This window comes from Aplysia californica, unplaced genomic scaffold (genome assembly GCF_000002075.1).
Source record: "Aplysia californica isolate F4 #8 unplaced genomic scaffold, AplCal3.0 scaffold00002, whole genome shotgun sequence".
In the NCBI taxonomy this organism is placed as follows: Eukaryota; Metazoa; Mollusca; class Gastropoda; order Aplysiida; family Aplysiidae; genus Aplysia; species Aplysia californica.
Window position 1 is genome coordinate 169,116 of NW_004797272.1, and position 23,276 is coordinate 192,391.

General features: G+C 38.8%; 1 protein-coding gene across 1 annotated transcript in view; it reads right to left on the minus strand.

Moving 5' to 3' along the window:
• Positions 1-3,553, minus strand: part of LOC101849256 (fibrocystin-L) — a gene marked incomplete in the record, with an annotated part of 72,819 nt that extends 69,266 nt beyond the window's left edge. Inside the window, 1 exon segment of the mRNA XM_013087159.1 lies at positions 3,411-3,553. Coding sequence (XP_012942613.1) covers positions 3,411-3,492 — 82 coding nt within the window.
• Between the last annotated feature and the right edge of the window lie 19,723 nt (positions 3,554-23,276).

The following is a 23,276-nucleotide window of genomic DNA, read 5'->3' on the forward strand; positions in this document are numbered from 1 at the left end:
AGAGAGAGAGAGAGAGAGAGAGAGAGAGAGAGAGATTGATATCATATTAGATTTGAAGAATGGTCATGTTGTCATGGGAAAAACCCCCCATTAATTCACGGGAAATAACTGGTGAATCGATATATACCTTTCAAATTTGATAGGATTATGTACCTGGTATTCCCACCTCCCCTCTCGTCCCTCCAACTGAGGGCGACGCTGCGGCTGAGGGTGGGTGGGATGTTGACAGGTGCTCTGGCGTGGTTTGCTTCTTCTTTCCTATCAAACATCAATCATCCTTATCTTTCCTCCTCTTTCATATTTCTTCCTTTTTATTTCTTTATTTCTTTTCTTTTTTGGTATATATTGCTCTCTTAGTAACATCTCTATTCTTCGGCACGTATATGACCTCTGTGTGTTGCAGGTGCCGTGAAACTCTTACTGAAACTTTAAAAGCTCAAGGAATGGAATGAATTCATTTGAGGTGTAAAATAATTACAGTCAGTAATATATTTACTATCGTTCTTTGTGCCACAGTTGCTAGGGATTGACCAGATAATAGTAAACTTACGCAAAACATGCTTTAATTTATTGGAAAAGATATTGGAAAAGTTGCAACAATTATCTTACTTGTCGCATGTTTGTAAGGTTTTGTGATTGAACCAGTATAATACATGTATCTATGTTATTGCATGTTGATGTTTACATGTTTGTCTATCAGTTTGACTTTGTTTGTTCTTAAGTTTGTGTCAATGTGTGTATACCAAGTACTTGTTGAAGTTCATGTTGCGCGCGTGTGTGTGTGTGTGTGTGTGTGTGTGTGTGTGTGTGTGGCGCGCGTGTGTGTGTGTGAGTGTGTGGTGTGGCCCGCGCGCGTGTGTGTGTGTGTGTGTGTGTGTGTGTGTGTGTGTGTGTGTGTGTGAGTTTGTCTGGGTTTTTTTTTAGAGGAGGGCGAGGGGGAGAACAGGTGTTTTATAAATTTTCGTGGAAAATATTGACAAATGCAAAAAGAAAGCTCCCATGGCCTATACTTTAATGCGGTACACTTACTCAGCTGGAATATGTATAATTCTAGCTCTGTCCTGGTTGCAGGCTAGCATAAAAAACAGGATACGATTTTGCAACAACTCCTGCCAGATCCTACATTACGTAAACGAACATGTCATGTAGCTGAAAGTAAATTGTTGTCCTGAACATTCTACGATCCCAGTTTCACATATCCACTACTAATTTCTTACCAGCCCAATGTTCATAATCTAGATCTGAATATAGTTGTTTTTTTTACGTCTCCATCGAGACAATTTTAGATCTTATCTGAAGCAGGCTCCTACCCTGCCTGTCAGGGCCAATCTGGGCTGAGAGGGAGGCAATATCTCAGCAGAAAGACGGAGATAGTTAATAAAAATTCTCCCCCACACAGGAATCGAACTTTTGTGTCAGACGCCGGTCTGCTGTTTCTCTCTGTCGTCTTGCTGCAACTCCTGTTTGCATAGTCGTGATTCGTCTGTTGAAATTCGGCTCTTAAACCCCCCCCCCCCCCCAAAGCCCACCAAAGCTCACCTGACGTTATATAAAGTCCTGATGAAACATCTTAAAAAAGATCTGAGCAAATAAATAAAAAGAGTTCTATTAAGTAAAATGATACTCTCAAAATCTGTAACAAAGATCATATAAACACGTACACTGTATTACACGACAGAACGTGTATTGGTATGCATGTCAAATGCGTCATTAGCTAACAGTTGACAAAGATTTAAATATATCAACATAACGCGTTAATTAAGCAAGTTATTCTCAGAACGGGGATGAACAGACTGCAGGAGAGCTAAACTAATAAAAGTGAATTTTCTTTTACGGAAATGTTTGTTCCGTAAAACACCCAAAAACAATTTAAAAAAAAAATACCGGCACGACAAAAAAAAATTGCAGGGAAAAATATGTAGTGCCGATATCTCAGACGTTTTGCCTTAGCTCTGTGAGTCATACACTCACTGCGGAGAATGTATTTTGATACCGGTACCCAAAAACAGGCACAGTCTCGTGTTGTATCGCATTTTGAATCAGCCGAGTAATAGACGTCTATCCCGGATATGGCTTTGGGTGTTTTCTTTTTTTAGGGAGGGAAGGCAGGGCAATGGTGCAGGGGTAATGGGGAGAGGGGGTTGAGAGAATGCCCCCCATGGATTTAGCTGAGCACAATAGGGGAAATCGCTCTCAGGATGAGTCAACCGCCCCGTAACGACCATGTGTGGTTCCGCTTTGCCAGGGAGATAAGAATCTACCAGTAGCAGAGTATTATATCATCCTTTGAACCATTGTCTCCACAGGTTTTCTTCTAAAAAGATTAGTAGTGCAGATTGTAGACAGCCATCTATGCCTTCTAAGCCGGTAAACACCACGTCAGTAAGGAATGGAAGAAGTTGGGGCATTGTAAAATGCCCGTTTTTTTAGGGTGAGGGGGTAGTATAAAGGGGAAAATCGGGGGGAGGGGGGGGAGGGGTAAAATAGTGAGGTGTAAAAGGCCATTGTGATACCTACGTTATTTTATCATAATGTTACAGTATTATTCTTTTTTATCTGTTCTCAAACAAAGAACTGTGGAATTTGCCTACCATAGAAAACTGCATCTCCCCTCGACACTTAACGGCAACAGAAGATAAAAAAGTAAAAGTAAAAGTAAAGAAACAAAAAAGCTTGTTTCATTTGACAGGCCACACAAAGATAAGTCACAATTCCAGAGTACAGCAATTTGTTATGTTAACCCGTGAGTTCTGTTTTGAGTATAGAGGACATATCATAATAAAACGTTCGGTATTTTTGTATGGGACAACAACACTTAAAACACAAAGTTGCAAAACTAGAGTGCCATAGTCCGACAAACACAATGCACGGATCAGTTCTTTCTGTTTATGGGTGTAATCCACCTAAATCGTTCCCCAAACCTACTACCCACCACCTTTGGGACATAAAAAAACAAGCAAAACAAAACCAAATAGTGCAGCTAGAATAGAAACCCCACAAACTTACTTGAAGACAGGTAAAATGTTCTTTGCAGAAATTGCGGCAAAAGAGCTCTCTAAACGGTATCATGTTCTGCAAATATCACCCACGGAACACAAAAGTGTTTTGTTTTCCAGTTCTCAGTTGAAAAAAACCCAACAACAAATAAATGAAAACAAAATTAATCAAACTACATTGTAAGACGGTTTACCTTCAGAGGATGTACGTCAAAGAATGTAGGTTGTCTTACACCACAAAAATCCTAAAATAACAAAATAAAAAGAAAGAAAATCTTCAAATTCTGTAACTCACATGGAGTAAGCTGTTATGCTTTATAAGAGTAGAAAAACAACAAACTTCTACAACAAAGCAGAACAAAACAACTTATTTCGTACACGATCAAAACAAAATGCAAGGCAAACATTTCTTACCCGCTGCCCATGTAACAGAAGGAGCCCACAGCAAGACATACAATACCACAGCTTGCCATTGCAATTTTAATCGATGTTTCATGTTTCTTTAGCTTTACGATCTTCAAGTTCTTGGTTGGAAAGTATCTTTCAATATGTTGGCCCCCACTAGCAAAGTTACAAATTTATAGCAAATCCGGACAGTGAAGGCTGGCTGTTCGATAATACCCGATTGGTCCTTTCAGAAACAATAGACTTTCCCGCTCATTCGCCACTTGTGGGTCACGTGATTATTCTTGCTTGCATAAAGAATGACGGTATCCACCGACTTCCCGACAACTGTGTAGAGCCAGTCGCCACTGCTACGGTGCGGTCGCACTTGACGCGTCATCGGACCAGAGCGGAGCGAGAACGCCGCCGGCGGTACCTTCTCCACATGACTCCAGTGACGTCAGGGGACATAACTTCGCACTCGCTCTGTCGAACACGATCGGAAAAAATCGAAGTTGATTGGGATCGATAGATTGGCGGCGCCATGCCCGTGTGCCACGATACAGACCGCTGGTCAATCGAGAGATCTTGGCAAAAGGGGAAAACGCGTCTGTCCGATCAGGGCTTGGGTTTCCTGTGTCCACTTTTGAAAATAATAGGGAGTAATCAGATTAATGGGTTTTTCGCGCGTCATACTGGGACGCTGGGATTACAGAGTCACCCAGAGACACAACAATGAGGCTACTGGTTCTCTAGTTTAAGATAACGATCCAACAGCGTTAGGCCATGGCAAACTCTTAACTTATACTCGATAAAATCTTCGTGAGTAAAATTATGACAAAGGGGTCGCAAACCTTTCTTTTGTGACGTGCTCCACCCAGTCTGCTCGGTCAGGGCATATATGTTGACGCCATTGGGCCACGGATTTTCCGTTAAATCCTATAGTCGCAACAATACTCTGGAGATTATCTGCAACGCATTAACTTTGCAATGTTATTATCAAACAGCTTGCTCAAGTTCGAAAGCTAAACGTTCAAAGGTCATTTCCAGTTGATTTAGAGTTCGCCTCTTCCCCTCCGTGCGTCGCGCTTACAAAGTATTACCGTTTAAGAGTGACATATATGCATGGCTGCGCTATATTATCTTTCGTGTATAAGTTAAATTTCCGGCTTGAATTTCGTTAAAAGTCACTTTCCTGGCATATTTTTCCTTATGGTGTGCGCACATTCGAACCCCCCCCCCCTTCCCCCGGGAAAAACCGCCCAACAAAACGACCCAAAAAAATCAAAACTAAAACAAAAACAAAAACAAAAAATAAACTCCTAAAAATAAAACAAAACAAATTAAAAAACCAAAACAACAACAACAACAACAACAATAACTACAACAACAACAGCAGCAACAAAAGCTAAAGAATTTGGCCGCGAAAAAAATTAGGTGACTTCTTTCAGTTGAATTTGTGCAAAGCAATACATCAATGACCCTCAGTTATACTTTAGGCTATTTTATAACCTCAAGGTACATAAATGTCACATCATGTGTACGAGTCCATGGCCATTATGGAAGTACACAACACATTTCTGTCAGATACAAATTGGAGGGTGCTACCTGTTAAAAGAAACTGAGTGACATTTAAAAAAAAGTTGCACGCAATCTTGACTTCAGATGGTTAGTACCACAGATTACTTACATAAAAAGAATTACAAAACTCTAACCTCTTTTGCGTACGAATTTCGAAAACAAAGAAAGAAAAGCCATTGTTTAGTCCTATCAAACAAGGGCATTGTTTTCAGATAGGGTACCATAAGTGGTGCCGCCACTGGGCCACCTATTATTCGATTAAAAATCAGTTTCACATTCTATTAAACAGTTACATCTTTGATCGACTAGCTCCCCATTTACTGAGGTACAGGAGCATGACAGCAGCGATAATTTTAGTGAAACATTAAACTAGGACATGCCAAGCCAAGCGACAGGCTGTGCTACAACGGACTGTTTTTTTTTCTAAACAAAGATATTTAACTTATACTTATTATGTCTTTCTTAAGAAGTTGTGAGAGATCTAAACCTGTTCGAGCTTATTTATGGCTATGAAAGCACACTTTAAAGTTCAATCCTTTGTCTGGGTAAAATATCCAAAATCATAATGATATAAGAGTAAAAATGTAATCAAAAGATAACCTTTAGAAAAACTTTTGCAGTTTATTGAAAGACCAACACTGGTAAATTATAATAAAGCTTATTGAACTTTGCACAAAAATACCAGAACCGACCGGGACCTCTACGGTGTGTTGGACTTATTAATTAGGGTATGTTCTCTCCCCACCTAGATGGAAATTTGTAAATTTAATGTGCTAAAACTGCGTTAAGCGGGTGTTTCTAAGACCCAGTGAATCTCGGTAATACTAAGAGTACTTCATGTGGTTGCCTGTGCGGTACGGAATGATGATTTTACTTTCTGCATAGATAAAAGACCATGTACATAAAAATCAACTGCGCTGTGAGATGAAGATCTTACAGTCATTTATTCTGAACTCTAGCATAGCAGTGGTACGAGAAGAAAAGAAGAAGACATCTTTTCAAAAGATAACTCTAAACTTAATAGAGATGTCTAAAAAAGGACACATTTATAGAGTAAGAACTTGTTCAACTTCAGAACAATTCTAATGAAATTTCGAACAAATAAAATTCAACCAGGTGTACGTCACATTTGCCAATATTAGAAATAACCACAACGTAAATGTAAAAAAAATTCAGTCAAATTTTTTTGAAAAAAATTGAGTGAAAAGCCAAACTGTTCAACTTCTTATAAATCAATAATATTGTTTTATTTCAAATAGTCACTGTCGGTGAAATAAAGAACAAATTCATTTATGATTGGTATTACCAAATAAACTTATATAAGGTGGTTGCTATTTAAATTGTATACTGCTTCGACGATCGTTATTGTTTTCAGTACTATCATTATCATTATGTTATGACGTAATGATTGTTACTACTAATATCATCGTGATACCATATTGTCATTATCATTATTACTATTCTTATTTCTATCAATATTATATCATCATCGTCATCGCAATTATTATTTTTATTATCATTATATGTATTTTTATTATCATTATTGTTATCATTATTGTTGTTGTTATTATTATTATTATTATTATTATTATTATTATTATTATTATTATTACTATTATTATTATTATTATTATTATTATTTTTATCATCATCATTGTTATCATTATTATTATTATTATTATTATTATTGTTATTATTATTATTATTATTATTATTATTATTATTATTATTATTATTATTATTATTACAACTACCATAACAATAAGTGGGATTACTCTTGGTCTTATTATGATATGATTATGATTATGATTATTTTTGTTATATTATTATTATTATTATTATTATTATTATTGATGTTATTATTATCATCATTATTATTATTATTATTATTATTATTGTTGTTGTTATTAGTATAATAATTGTCATTTTTATTACTATTGTTATTATTATTTTTTTTTAATTAAAAAAATTATTATTATTATTTTATTTGTTATGATGATGATTATTATCAATAATATAGGGCCCTATTATTATCATTATTATTATTATCATTATTATTATTATTATTATTATTATTATTATTATTATTATTATTATTATTGTTACTATTACTGGTATTATTATTATTATTATTATTATTATTATTATTATTATTATTATTATTATTATTGTTGTTGTTGTTATTATTATAATTATATTATAATTATTATTGCGACCGAACAAAAATAAATCCCCACCGCTTTTTGCGATAGGGCTATTCGGCTTTCTTAAGAGTAGGCCTAACATTCTGGTGATATAATTGGCTGCCCCTGATAAAACTAAGGAAATTGATCTTGAGAAATCCGGTTGTTCTGTTCTGAATAAGCATAAATTCTGAATTCTGACAAATTTGGCTAGAATGGCAATGGGCATTGTGCAGATTTGGCGAAACAGGAAGATGCTCAATTAGCGTATCTCTGTTAACTGCACTACGATTCAATAACAGCTGACATCAATCACCGACAAATTGTGCGTCAAGATCAGGTTCTCAGATTTCACGCCCTTCTTGAGAAACAAACAGCACTTTTCAAATTAAGAGAAGTCTCAGTTTTCCACAGTTGCCTCATCCTGGTGCATGATGCACACGTCTTTGATTTTTCGTAGTGAGGTTCGGTTTTCAGGACAGACAGAAGTAATTCGATACAATTCTACAAGGAGTTGTCTACTATTAATGTTTCAAACATGTTTTGTCAAATTTAGTTGAATTATTCTGGCGCCAAGCCCTGCTGTTGTTTTATGTTTTTGAATAATCTAGTACAACTGTCGAACGATAAATGGGGCAAATTTAAGTACACGGAGGGCGATTTTACAAGTTTAAGTACACCGGTACCTTGAACGACGTATAATTTCTGCGCTCCAATGCGTTTTTTTTGTTTCAAAAAGAATGATTACAACCAGCATAATTCACCCCCTTGTGTCACCACTCCTAAATCAGAGACTGTGACTGTGCCAGTACTCTTTCAGGAATAATATAGGTCAAAGCAGTGTCTCCTTTTCATTTTTCCCTGTCTGTCTGTCTGTCTGTCTGTCTGTCTGTCTGTCTGTCTGTCTGTCTGTCTGTCTGTCTGTCTGTCTGTCTGTCTGTCTGTCTGTCTGTCTGTCTGTCTGTCTGTCTGTCTGTCTGACTGTCTGTCTGTCTGTCTATCTGTCTGTCTGTCTGTCAGTCTGTCTGTCTGTCTGTCCACTATCTTTTTTCCCCTTATTCTTTTTCTCATCATCATCATCATCATCATCATCATCATCATCATCATCATCATCATCATCATCATCATCATCATCATCATCATCTCTCACCCCCCCCCCCCCTCTCTCTCTCTCTCTCTCTCTCTCTCTCTCTCTCTCTCTCTCTCTCTCTCTCTCAACGCTTCCCTCTGTACCTACTTCTCAGTGTTCCTTTACCTCTTTAACATCTATTTCCTTTAACCAACAGCCCATGGACTGTTCTACTGCTGACTATGTGTCTCCTTGGACTGGCAGCTTAATTGTTCAAGGGACCATGTTTGGAATATCATTGTATGTTCATACGCTTTTCCCATTGGTACGCTACAGATCAGACAATGGGAAACGAAATACAATACTACTTACAGTATTTATCACAATACAATCTCGCACCTACCGTACCATTTGGCATAGTGAAGTACCTTCTCCCATACCAGCCAGCACACTGGTTCTTATATGTAGGTGAAGGACAGAAAGACCAAGGTCTAAAAAAAATCACTCCATAGGAAGCACTCTTTCTCTCTCTCTCTCTCTCTCTCTCTCTCTCTCTCTCTCTCTCTCTCCCTCTCTCTCTCCCTCTCTCTCTCTCTATCTATCTATCTATTGCATGACTGACCAAGGGGTAAAGCTAACAGCGCTCAGTGTCACCCTTTCAGAGACCGCATCCATATTAGAATGATGGAGATTTCAGGTTTTGTAAATAAAACCTCAAACAATCAATAATTAAGAATGTCCCACTATAGGACTGGACAGAGGATAGAGGGTAACTGAACAAATACTAGTGTTCGCTCACTCCATTTGAAAACTTTAAAAATGCTTAATTATTGTATACGCTACAGAAAGACAACTTCGAAATGCTCAGAAAAGTAAAGATACTTTGACATATTACTCTTTATTTTGGCAGAAGGTTTAAGGAACACAAAGGTGTATTGCATCTACCCTTTGTTTTACCCGTTGGTGTCCATTTGCTGGATTAATGGAGCAAAGAAGAAAAAAAAAGAAAAATTGAGCACCCTGCTTGTCTTACATGAGAAGGACAAAAATAGATGCCGACAGACCTAGCCCTTAATACCATTTTCTTTTCTATCTACAGGAATCTTTCTGGACCACAGACCATAGGGAATAAGTAAAATACAGCAGAACACGAACACTTGTGTTAGATAATTGATGTATGTGCACAACATCCTGTAATGCCTGGTAATTTATTCTTTTATAATTTTCGTTTTACTGTTCAAGGTGGTTTTTTTTTCTCTTTTAAAAAACAACAACATGGGGTCTCTGTTAGCGACGGGTCTGAGATGTAACGACAGTACTTCAGCTTTGTTTCATCCTACGCAACCAACAGGGGACTCATTAATTATAGAATGCAAAAAGGGGATGTACAGGGTGATCCCAAAAAAACTTTACAACTTGTTTTTTAAATATCTTCCTCCATACTGAAGTTTTGCGTTTCAGATTTGAACATAATGTTTGGAAGCTAAGAGGAATTTTTCTGATATTATTTTAGATAAGTCCATTGAATGGTTTTGCTCTATATAGCCCATTAAAAAAACAACCCATTTTCAACCTTGTCGCCATTTTCATAGCATGACGCACCAGTTCGCATTAGGCCTACCTGTAAAAGTTGCCACAATCGCGCCATATTGCGAGCTACAGCAGTCTAACAAATCAACAGAAGTCTGCAGATATTATATTTTTCAAATTTTGTTTGCCTGCTGAGATCATGGCTACGTTTAGTAAAGAGCAGAGAGCTTTTTGTACGGAACATTACCTCTCTCTCTCTCTAAGACAAGGCGTTCGAGTGTGAAACTACTTTTTAAATTCGAATAGAGCTCAAAATACAACCATACCCTATGTAATTTACATGGGTATGTTATATATCACACATTTTGTAGAACACTTAAACGACATCATCAAAATAGGTTCACTCCTGTGCTAGGTGATATAAATGGACCCGACCAAGGGGAACGGACGTCGACACATTGGCCTTCTGTTGCAATACTTCATAAACAAGATAAGCTACATATAAGGAAGATTACCCAATCTGGATCAGGATTTTCACTACAATGTAATTACTTGTTATTTGTGCCACAGATTGATTATTGACGTGGTGAGTTAAGTGAATTCAATACGTAGTCAATAAATTTAGAGGTAGTTACAACACGAACAGATATAGAAACGAGAGCATAATCTTTGTCTAAGTCTACAGGCGAGGATATAAAATACTAATCCTATAAGAAAAAAAGACTCAAAGTATAATATAAATAAGGGCAATGAACTCTGCTGACTAAACAGAACTGAAAAAGACGCTAAACCCAAGCTGGAGGTTCATTGTTCATGTTGCCTTTCACTACTAATATATAACATCTATATGGCGCATTTCCAAAAAAGTAGCTCCATGCGCTTTACATTGGAATACCCATTTTTCAAAACCTTTCTTACTACTTCCTTTCTTCTCATGCAATATAATATACTACTTTCCATTGACTCAGCAGCTGCTCTGATCTTTCACTGTCATTTTCAGACTTCAAGAAAAGCGTCGATATGCTAACACTTGAACCTGGAGGAGGAGGAGGGGGGGGGGAGAAGAGGACGAGGAGGAAGAGGAGAATAAGAAGGGGGAGGAGAAGGTGAAGGAGGAGGAGGATAGGAGGAGGGAAATTGACATGGATTATGAGGAAGGGGTATAGGGAAGAGTAGGATGGGAGGAAGAGCTTTCGACATAAAGGAATAATGAGGAAGGAAAAGAGAAAGGTTAAGAACAAAACGAATCGAGTTCCGAATAAAAAGTAAAAGTAGGGACAGTTGTAGTAGCACGTTTCTATTTTGTTTGCAAATAGTAAGAACAGTCGGCCAGGAGTCAGCTGTTCTCTGTCAGTCACTCTTGACAATGAAATACAACCATCCCCCCCAAAAAACAACAAGAACCAAAAAAACAAAAAAAAAACAAAAAAAAAACAAAAAAAACTAAACATCCCCCCCCCAAAGGCCGCAACGTTATTGGAGTTGCAACAAAAGTGTTTGTTTTAACTGTCTTAAACTAACACACGATCCCCTATTAAAATAAAAGATCGTTTCGTATTTCGCTAAACGGACAATACCGCTCTTCGAGCTTAACACTGTGTAAATTGGTCCCAGAATAATGTCAGAGCTGTAAAAAAAAAAGAAAAGAAAAAAAAAGGCACCATTTTTGTTCAGAGGTATCACTCAGAGAGTGTCATATATCATTAATGCATAAAACTTATCGCAACAATAAATAAAGCAAACACGCTGTGGCTGTAATCTTGACAGCTTGAGAACGATAGTGTGCAGAACAGCCTTTTTATTACAGTGATAATATCTTCTCAAGCTGATACTAAGTCTTAACTTGCGATAACAGGTATTATAGATATCGCTAACCTGGAGAGCTGAAAGCAATTTGATACAGAGAACAGCAATAATGCTTGCGGTGGAAGGAGGGTATTTCTTTTTCTTCTTCTGTTTCCCTTCTTTCTCTCCTTTACCGTTCTTTAACTTGGACTTTAGGAGATCTTTCGTGGTACCAATCTGCGTGCGACGGCAAAGCCTTTAACAGTTACACCAGTGACGCCGGTTATATGCAAGTATTATTATAATACGAACACACACACACACACACACACACACACACACACACACACATACACACACACACACACACATATATATATATATATATATATATATATATATATATATATATATATATACACATACACATATACACACAAACACACACACATATCGTCATTAACAGGATGTACCAAAGTAACACACACGGAGTTTGTTCAATTTTCAGTTTATTTTGACAGCATTGCTCATTCTGCGTATTGCATCTTGACGTATCACACAACGTGACAGAGGTTTTACGTCACACACTAGCGTATGCACGATATCTGTAAATATACTACCCGTGACTTTAACTTCTGTCCGATACAATGCCCCCCCTAATACTTTACTCCCTGCCCAATACGCTAAACTTCTACCCAATACTCTACCCTTGGTCCTATATTTTACCCTCTGCCCAATATCCCTCCCCTTACTCAAAACTAATCCCCTACCACCCCCACCCCCCAACCCCGGCTCACATCTCCTTCTCATATCCACCCATCCGTCCAACCAAATCCCTTTTCCCAGTACACTTATCTCCCTAATACTCACTTTTTTCCACGTTCCTTTTCCACGTTCCTTTCCGACCCACTCACCCTCCACTCCCTTGTCACCATTTCCCCCAGCCCATCACCCATCCCCCCCCCGGTGTTCACGTCTCTGTCCCAGTCCCAGTTCCTGGTTGCACCCAGTTAACAATACCCTTGCCTCGGACACACCTCATTGGTGAGGGTTCTGCCCCACTGGCAAGGACGCGGAGGAATCAGGCTGTCGTTAATTTTGGGACACGTAGAGTTATTGGTACCACCTTAAAGCTTGTTCATTTGTTTTGGTTCGGGTAAAAAAAAATCCTTTTATCTTGAACAGGTCGAGATATTTGCGAATGAAGGTGGGGGTCACCTGGTTTCAGATATAAAATTAGTGAGAAAATGGGCGCCAAAGATGAGTTATTTCCTTAGCTTGTGATTCTGTGAAAGCTGAAAATTTCAATTTTTTGTTTCTTTAATCAACGTTTTAAAGAAAAATCCACACAGAAATATGTTATTTAATGGGCATGAAAAGGTTTTGGGCCTAAAAACAAAAATTCGATAATAATTCACAAACCAGAGGAAAAATTCTAGTTTCTTCACTTTGATTATTTTGACGAGCGCCTGATTTCACCATGCTGCCTTACAAATAATATCTTTGTAGGCCTGACGATCCGCTCCAGTAGACGTCCACTTTGGTGAAAGTGAACTCCTTTATGGACCTATGTTATGTGCCTGTTTCTCTTCAAAAGAACCAAGATTAGTTCACAGTACCGGCCTTTGGGCACTAGCTGGTTTTGAGACTGTTGTATAATTTGTGTTATTTTTCTTTGGAGAACATTAAGAGCTCGTCTGCAAGTTTAATTCATTGAGTAGTATTATTATTTTAAGATTTAAAAAAAAGCGCTACAAAATACAAACCAGAACTGTTCTAAAAAGATGAGAGAGAGAGAGAGAGAGAGAAGGGGATGGAGAGAAGGAGAGAGGGAGAGAGAAAAAGAGAGATAAAGATGTTCATTTTCTTTTCATACCTCAGGTTCCTCAAAGTAGTTGAGCATTTGTAGGTGTGTTGGTGGTGGAAGGCATTAAACTGAAAAGGGTAAATAAGTGCCAGAGACATAGCTAGAGTGAGAAAGTAAACAGTATTGGAGTCGGCCATACGCATAAATACATCGAGAGTTACAATTTGTTTTGCCATACTGAGTTACTGAATTTGACATTGACTAGATCTATGGAGTTTCGAAATCCAGCGAAAAACCACTGTCTACAAGGAATGTCTTTTTTCGTTTTGAAAGGAGAGAAAGAGAGAGAGAGAGAGAGAGAGAGAGAGAGAGAGAGAGAGAGAGAGAGAGAGAGAGAGAGAGAGAGAGAGAGAGAGAGAGAGGGGGGGGGGCATCATCAGGACCGCAAGAGTGAAATTAGCTTTACAAAGCTGGATTTTCCAAGCACAATGATGCTAAATATGTTATCAGTGATTGCATTAAGCTCTGGAAAAACCGCCTCTCTCCAAGGTCACATCTGGATTGATAATCCGATAAAAGGTTAATGAAGTATGTCTGAATTAAGAGCCCTTGGCCTGTAATTTATTGCATGCATTTGACAGACAGTGATTAGAAAAAGAAGGGAAATGATTTTTACGAGGCATTGACCTCAAAATTAAGCTTTTAAACGCCAATCGAACAATGTAATTTCAGTTCAAAAAGATAAGTTTCCTCAGCCATTGATCAAAGGGTTTGCAGTTGAATTAGTTTAATCATGCTTTGATGGAGCTGCCTTGAACTTGATATGTGACAGGTGAAGCAGAGAAAAACCACAGCTAGGAAAAAAAAAAACAAGACTCCTGGAACGGGAGCAAAAGAGAGATGGAGAGAGATGGAGAGAGATAGAGAGAGAAAGAAAAAGAAAGAGAGAGACAGAGACACAGAGCGACACAGAGAGACACAGAGAGATAGAGAGAGAGAGAGAGAAAGAGAGAGGGGAGAGAGAAAGGGAGAGAGATAGAGAGAAAAAGAAAAAGAAAGAGAGAGACAGAGACACAGAGAGACACAGAGTGACACAGAGAGAGATATAGAGAGAGAAAGAGAGAGGAAGAGAGAGACATAAAGAGAGAGAGAGAGAGGGTGAGAGACGGAGGGAAAGGAGTAGAGAGAGAGAGAGAGAGAGAGAGAGAGAGAGAGAAAGAGAGAGAGAGAGAGAGAATGTGAGAGAAAGAATGAGAGATTGACAGACAGTCAGACAGACAGACAGACAGACAGAGTAACTTATGTAACTCAGTCTGAGTGGACAAATGCATCCCAGCGGGCAGATGAAGATTTCTTTCCCACTCCATAATCATTTGGGTCACAAACTCGTGACGGCTAGAGCGAAAACATCAAAATGTTATGTGTTTCCACTGACAAGGTAGGGAACACAAAACAGGCGAGATCAATTCACGAATCAATACCTGCCGCAGTCATGCCTGTAGGAACAGAGTTTGTGTTAAGGCAACGGAACATTCAGCCTTGTTAAATTGTACAGTCGGTCCATATGGCGACGGGGGGTTCCTTTGACACTAATCTGCCACAAACACGTGACTTTTTCCTCGCACGGTAAATGCCAAGACCTGTATAGATGTATGTCTTGCACGATAGATTATCCCCCCCCCCCCAACCTGCCCCCTAAAAAGCGAGTCGTCTTTAAGGGAGAGGGTTTGACCAACTTGACCCACTCATAATAAACCTGTGTGTTTGTGTGTTGGGTGGGTGAGGGGTAGGGGATTTACCAGACCCATTAAGATTATTTCTAGAAGGAACAATGGGCAAAATGGACACAGTAGTTTTGATTAAGTTACTAACTCGTGTATGGAGACAGTGCCGAAGATACGAATTCTGTTAACACCGAAAAAAAGTTCGACACTAGATGACAGGATACTGAAGGCTTCATATTAGAGCTCAGAGGCCGACGGGTAATGATCCGCTATTGCTTGCTGTCGCTAGTTGCGTCATGCGTCCCGTATCATTTAGCCCAGTCAGTGTCATGATGTTGTCAGTGCTCTCAACACTCTTGATATAATGTCAGGAAAGGATCGCACAAGCAGGTTAAAAACCTGTTTTGGCGCATAGGGTTATTTTTGCAAAAGAGAGTAGCCAAGATATCTTGCAATGCATGGTGCAAACGAGTAAGTCCGAAAGGCAGATTTAGTCAGAGATAGGAAGGTAAATTAATCAGAAAGTGGACTGGTCGTGAGCAAAGCGACACACCACGGAAAGCTGTAACGTGAGGAGTAAAGGAAGCTGGTTGCAAAATTTATGTTGAGCTCCTGCGAGGAGCCAGATTTCTGGATAGGCAAAGGTGAATAGAATCTATGGCGTCATGTTTATTTGGGGTGCAATTGATGGCGGAATCATTTTTTTTTCACTTTAGTATGCCTTAGGTGTCAGAGTGAATAAAAAACAACAACCGGAAGCCAGTACATGTATATTTATGTATACACCTTTTTCAGGATTCTGTTCGCAACATGTTTAGTTTAGTATCGATTTTTAAAAATATTCGTTATTCTTTGAGTTTACAAAAACGTGGAGCAGGGCCGAATAAGCAGCGTTCGCCTTTAACTTACTGCAGGCCGTCCATTTAAAAACTGATACATCTGTATAGAGTACCTCCATTCTCCTCGAGTTAGACTTTGAGGCTTTGAAACTAAAATAACACCAGCAGCATTTTTTTTTCGAAGGCGTACCAACAAATCGAGAGGAATTTTGTTTGCCTTACCGGCGACATAAAAAATTACGAAAGTTACACCATAGCACTGCTTTCAAATCTGGCTCTTGGGACAATGGATACGCGATATAGCCACTTTTACTAGAGGCTTTACGGCGCTCACAACTGCATAAGGTCACATGAGCTCGCACAATATCTAGAATTTCACACTATTAACAAAGACAAAAAGAACACATTGGTAGATTATTGTTGGACGCAAGCCAATTTTTCTTGACTTATTAAGACAATTAATTCAAGTTCAGTATCAAAATTTGGAATACATTAGTTCTATCAATCAAAAGCCTTTCCTCAAAAAACTGTTTTATTTGTAAGATGGACGGCTAATAGTGCTAAACGTTTTTTTTTTCTTTGGATTTGCTTTTTTTCGTGTTGGGGGTGGGGGGGAGTCTATAAAATTTTCGGTCAAATGGCAAAGCTATAATCGTGGGAGGTGGGCGGGCGCTCTGGTGTGGTTTGCGTCTTCTTTCCTATCAAACATCTATCGTCTTTATCTCCCCTTCTTCTTTTTTATGTTGGTTACTCTCTTGTAACACCTCTACTCTTCTGGCGCTCATATGGCCTTATGCAGTTGCGAGCGCCGTAAAACCTTTACTAAAACAAATCTATAAACACTTTCCTAAAACCCTTTACAATGTTCACAAAACGCCAAGTCTGTTAACGTATTTTTATGTATGCAGTTTTAGTCTTTGCAAGTGTTTGAGAGAATGTATCAAGATGTCATTGGCTTTGAGAGAATGATCCGAAGGATCAAAGTCTGACAGTAGAGGAGCTGCACGTGTTCTAAGTCATGAAAGCTATAACACTGGGAATACAAATAAGTGAGGGACTGGCACACACTCTTTTATTTCTTATATGAAAACCAAATTATGAAGTAGGCGTGAAATGTAAACAATTAAGGAAACTCAAGAAAACGTTGAATTTACGCGAAATTCTTAACCTGATAGGGGAATTATGGTATGTTCTGGGGCATTGTAATAGTATACATTATTCTGAGCGTATCAGTCAGATGAAAGGAAAAAGTCAATATGTACACAGGGAAAGATCAAAACATGAGGACGTCAGAGCTGTCTCTTCGACCTTCACCCCCCCCCCCTTTTCTGCTTTTGCAAGCTGACAGGATTAATTACCTCTTGTATCTATCATAATATGTTCAGAAGAGTTCACCTCAGTGTTAAGTTAGGTCGTTACGAAAGGACGCATGTCGTAAGAAGACTGTAAACAGCAACTTGACTAAACCTCTCGAGGGGATATTTCTGATCTGGTTTGTTCAGACACCCCACAGAAATAATGAATCCATGGATAGTTTTGGCCTGAACTCGAGGCTGCCACCAGCATGTAAGACTTGAGTTACCAAAGTAGACCATTGTTCTCGCTGCCAAAGAGAATCATTGTTCATTCACGCCTATTCAGGAACTGGTCTCTTTGTCTTGTATAATATAACCTACTGACCTTGCTACCTTGGGGTCACAGGGATATCGAACAATTTCAAAGACTCTAGGGTCTGCTGCTAATTAAAAGCCTTACAGGAGTTCCTATCGGGCAACTTCACAGACCGTAAATTCAACCAGGTGGAAGTGTAAACTGCATTCTGGAATTTATTGTAGCTGATCCCTGTAGTCGGTACACAGCTCTCTCTCTCTCTCTCTCTCTCTCTCTCTCTCTCTCTCTCTCTCTCTCTCTCTCTCTCTCTCTCTCTCTCCCTCTCTTATGTCTGTTTGTCCATTTGTCTGTCTGTCTGTCTGTCTGTGTTCCTTCTCTGTTCCCCCTCTCTCTCACCTTTCCGCTGTCTCTCTCTGCTCTCCCTCCCCCTATTTCTCTTTTCTTTATCTTTCTGTTTTCTCTTTCTACTTGTCCCCCAACCGCTTCCAAGTTCCTCCTCCTCTGTCTGTCTGTCTGTCTGTCTGTCTGTCTGTCTGTCTGTCTGTCTGTCTGTCTTCTTTGTGTTCATGTCTATGTTTCTGTTCTTCTTAAAACATAGACACAGTATTTACATAGCCCCTTCTTCGATTTAATTCAAGACGTTCAAATTGGACATTTCTCGAGCAGTCAAAACGAGTGGCGCTAAAAAAAGCTACGTAAAAGAAGACAGGTTTTGAAAATAATCCCTTACACCGTATAGAATAATTCATTATCAGGGGCATGACGTTAAACAATGCTTTCGTCAAAATGATACCTTCAACAACTGAACATGGGCAAGGCGGATTTTTTTCAATGAAGAGGGGTTGGGGGTGGTGGAAGTGAAGCGGAGCTCATCAAGATAGATTTAAGGTATGGGGTGTTAACGCCACAGCTTAGATCAGTAATAAAATAATAGACAATGCATGCACCTCTCAGAAGGTCTTAAAAACCTGACATTTAATAGTTATTAGATATCGATACGATAAAGGTAGTATGTTTCTTTGTTGTAAGTAACTGAAATAAAGGGGGAAATTTACGCGGTGAGGTGCAAAGATAGGGAACGTGCTAAGATCCCATGATAGCAGAATAGCATTATCAGCCTTAAGGTAAAAGAAAACCCCCCAACTAAAACAGAACAAAATCCTAAAGTGAAAACAAAAACAAAAGTAGCAAAAGTAGCAAAAGAGAAAAAGAAAACGCCCAAAGACAATCCGCCCCCCCCCCCTCCCCATTCCAAACTAACACACACAACAAAATACTAAAGCAAGGTTACATGGGATTAATTTTATGCAGCACGTCCATATTTCTCTGTATTTTGTGACCTATTTTGTGAATTTTAATCCGTCAATCTGCTCATAAATCAAATAACCAGAATCAGAAACAAGTGTCAGACAATCTGCCGTAACAGTAAAAATAATAATATATTTAAGGTCGCATCGAAAAGGAAACGAGATGCCAAAACAACGTTGACGATGGTGATTTCATAAAATTCAATTCTTTTCAATGTTTTTTTTAGTGCTAACAACAACAATGATGATGATTATGATGATACTGCTGCTGTTGCTGGTGATGATGATGCTGGTGATGATGATGATGATGATGATGATGATGATGATGATGATGATGATGATGATGATAATTGTTATTATAGTTGTTGTTATTTATTATTTTATTCTACCCCCCCCCCATTTTTGCTGTTGTTGTCGTTATTTTTGTTGTCATTACTATAATTACATATGTAAATATTAATTTAGTACTTTATAGTGCTTTTTATAATGAGAGGAGTTGAGCAATTTCTCTGTTATTACCAGTGCTCTTTTTCCAAAACAGTGGGTGAAGAGTTGATTGTGACGATATGGCCTTTAGCTCGAGTGACTTTATGCGATGTACAGATTAACTGTAAAGACAGACAGCTTTAGTGTTCCTAGTTGAGCTGTCCAAGAGTAGAGCAGCCCATTCTTTCCTCGCTATTCCATGCTCTCTCTGTCTCTCTCTTTCCCTCTGTCTGTCTGTCTGTCTGACTGTCTCCCTGTCTCTTTCTGTCTTTCACTCTCTTTCTCTCTCTCTCTCTCTCTCTCTCTCTCTGTCTATTTTTCCCTCTCTTTATTTCTCTCTCTGTCTCTGTCTCTTTATCTCTCTCTCTCTCTCTCTCTCTCTCTCTCTCTCTCTCTCTCTCTCTCCCGCCCTGCTAGCCGTCATCATGATTGTGCTTTCATAAAAGACCTCTCCACGAACTGCGTCTGTACAGGAGGAGTGGCTTTACGTACCACTAAGACCGTTTAATCCTGTCTTTGGCTCTTCTCAACCGTAGAAAAATTGATTTGGTTTCGGACTTCGTTTTGGTCGTGTACGAATTGTCTTTACCCCATGAACACACATTTTTATCTCACTTCCTATCGCCTATTGTCAAAACATTGTCGATTTTTTCATGCGCTTTGATTTTATAATGACAAGGATGTAGACAACAGTGTCACTCCCACAAACACGTGACTCAGTGGTTTCCGGATTTTTCGAGAGACTTTCGACCTCAAATGGGATCCCCGTGGCTCTTTCGGTAAACACAAAGTAATGAAATAAAGTGAACTTGTGCTAAAGAGATAACACATTAACAGGGGTGGGGTTGAGGCTACACCCTGAATGTCCCGATTCGGTTCAAAATTATGGATTTTGAGCTGTAGACCTCTCTTACAACTATTTCATTACATGAGAACCCCTAAAGCCTCACCCCCCCCCCCAATACCAGGCATGTTAGTCACCACCATATCCTCTTAAAGTCAGTCTTCTATTTTTCTTTATTGGCCGTTTTCTCAAAACACGGTTTTTCTTTATACTTTTTAAAAATAACTATCATTTTTTATCCAATCTTCATGATTTTTTTTTTTGCAGAATGAAGAGAAAATGTACTAAAAACTTTTTCTGTTGAATTTTTTATATATGCAATAATTTTTTTAGTGCTGTCTGGTGTGTGGATTTTAACGAATTTTCTGTTAACTTGTAATCTTGAATACTGTGTCAGGAAAACAACCCATTAACAATTTTCTAACTCGTCTAGGAAAATTTCCACAGACGAATTTGTAGATCTGTTGTCAGTTACAGGGGCGAAGGCTGACTTGTTTGACAGGGTAATCAAAGTGAAATGGGACCAGATATGGCCTGTATATATCACACAAGAATCTTACTCGAGGCGGCGACTCTGAGTTGTGAATGAAAACAAATCAGGAATTCATATTGTATGTTCAACCGCCAAAATAATCGGGAAAGTATCTTATTAAATATCAGTTCCCACTAAAATTAAACTTAACTTTAGATGTGAATACATTAACACAAAGCAAAGAAGCAGAGATGTCAGTACTAGATCTATATGTTATAGATCTACCAGTGAGTCTAACTCTTTGGTAGAACATGACAATTATTATTTTTTAAATTTCACATTTGGCTGTTTTTGTTAGCCTTTCGCGGCCAGGAGCTGGTGTCATAATCGAGGTCACGATCTGATTATAGGACGGTAAAAAGTCGAGGAAAAAAACCAAGCACAAGCAGCAGTCAAGAGATTATTAAGAGTCAGTTCCCCTCACATTTGTGAGGTAGACTCGACCAGTGTTAGTTAGCTTACTTATTCAGGGCTTGTGATTGATTTTAACTGTGGCCCCAAAGGGGTGAACAGGGTATATGTGGCAATGAAACAGCTTTGACTGCCATGCACATGTTCCCTTCAACTCTATTCCAGCCTCATTTAATTTATGAGGTTTACGTTTAAGGATGAATTTGACAGCGACAATGTTCCAAATTAGAAAGGGAAGCAGTGATTATTTGATTATATAGACGCTTCGCCCCTGGCCAGTTAACATACATGCAAAATAACAACCTATTTCCATGAAAAAGAAGTCCGGTGTTCACAGCGTAAGACATGTCAACAAAATCCAATATAGCCGCAGTCACCACTGCAACGAAACTTTTTTCGCAAATGTAATTGCAGATTCAAGGACCCCTCATTATTCTTGTTATATGTGTGAAATTCGGTAAACATTAACTTTGTAGTCTAATTAAACGCTCCCCGACATCTCTCTTTGCGATAATACTAAGTTAGCTTTACTATAATAATTAGCTCCAAAGATGACTTGCAAATTCCTTTAAACATCAACGCCACACATTATGAAGGATCTAAACAAGGTCTCATTGTTGATGGAACTGATTCAAATGATAAAAAGCTGGACTACCGTTGGAGGTTGACTTATACTGCAGTGAGTCACTGAAAGCATAGATCTCTATCTGCACACGGTTTGACGTCAAGTGTTTCAGTTCATTGAACATGGTCCGTGCTTAAAAGGCACTCAACTCAAGCCCATCCGCTTGAAATACAAGTTTCGCAAGCTCATCTCGTCAAGAATATTTCAGACGTAGAATACGCTTCATGAATGACCATGGTCACCTGGTCAAGAAGCAGCTTTGCTCGCACTAGTTCCGAAGGATTGGGGTTTGGGAGGGGGTGCTGCAACGGTTTGAGAGGATTCAGAAGGTGTCGTTTTTTCTGTATGTTACGTCACATCCTGGTATAAATCACTCAATGATTTCAGGTCTCACATCGGGACAGATCATGGGTAGAATGTAAAATTTTTAGGGGGATTTTCCCCTGCACAATTTTGATATGTCAATGTAGAATATAAAAGACTGCCTCTTTTAAAACTCATATCCTTCCTACCGCACCGTCTTATAATCTTTTGACAAGAAAGATGGATAGACAATTAAATAGACAGTAAGAATACACACATACACACACACAAACACACACACACACACACACACACACACACACACACACACACACACACACGGGGGGAGAGGTGGAGTTAGAGTGAGGAAGAGAGAGGGGGTGGGGGAGGAAAATTATACTCAGAGCAAATAAGCAGTTACATAGAATTAAAAACAAGCTGTTGACTCACAACTTCATCGTCGGGTACACAGGAGAGAGGGAGTGAGAGAGAGAGAGAGAGAGAGAGAGAGAGAGAGAGAGAGAGAAGAGAGAGGGAGAGGAAGAGGGAAAGAGAGGGAAAGAGAGAGCGAGAGAGAGAGAGAGAGAGAGAGGGAGAGAGATAGAGAGAGAGAGAGAGAGAGAGAGAGAGAGAGAGAGAGAGAGAGAGAGTGAGAGAGAGGTCATTGTTTTCGAAAATAAAAAAACTTCTAAAGCAACTGAGTCAGGACTTATGCACTTAATCCCGGCTTATTATGACAGAATTCTTACAAAGAAACTCAGAAATGGAATGTGAGAAATAGAACACAAACGGTCGGTACTTCAAATCTAAAGGTTTCATAGGTTCTGGAAGACATGGAATTTTAACTACTTTTAATATCTCTCTCACAATCTCTGAAATCGCTTTCCAGCAGAAGAAAAATACAAACGTAGATAATGGCTCTCAAAACGCAGATTACTCGGAGTAGAACGAGAGCACAACCAAAATTGAACTTACAATACCAACTAGTAGATTCATGAAATGTCACGACCTCCATTTAGTGTGGGACTATTTCCCTTAATTTTGTTTTATTCAGTTCATTCTATTGAATGGCTGTTCAATTAGTTTGTCCTTGAGACTCGGAAAGAGGCCTCGTGGAAAAAGTCGGTTGTTAATCTTTCAGGATTTGTTTTGTACTGGCGGGGCATTTTTCTTCTGTCCTTTATTATTTTTAGCTCCGTTGTCATTCTCATTTTTCTATTCTCCTTCTTTTCGGTCTTTTGTTTCTCAGATAGATCAAT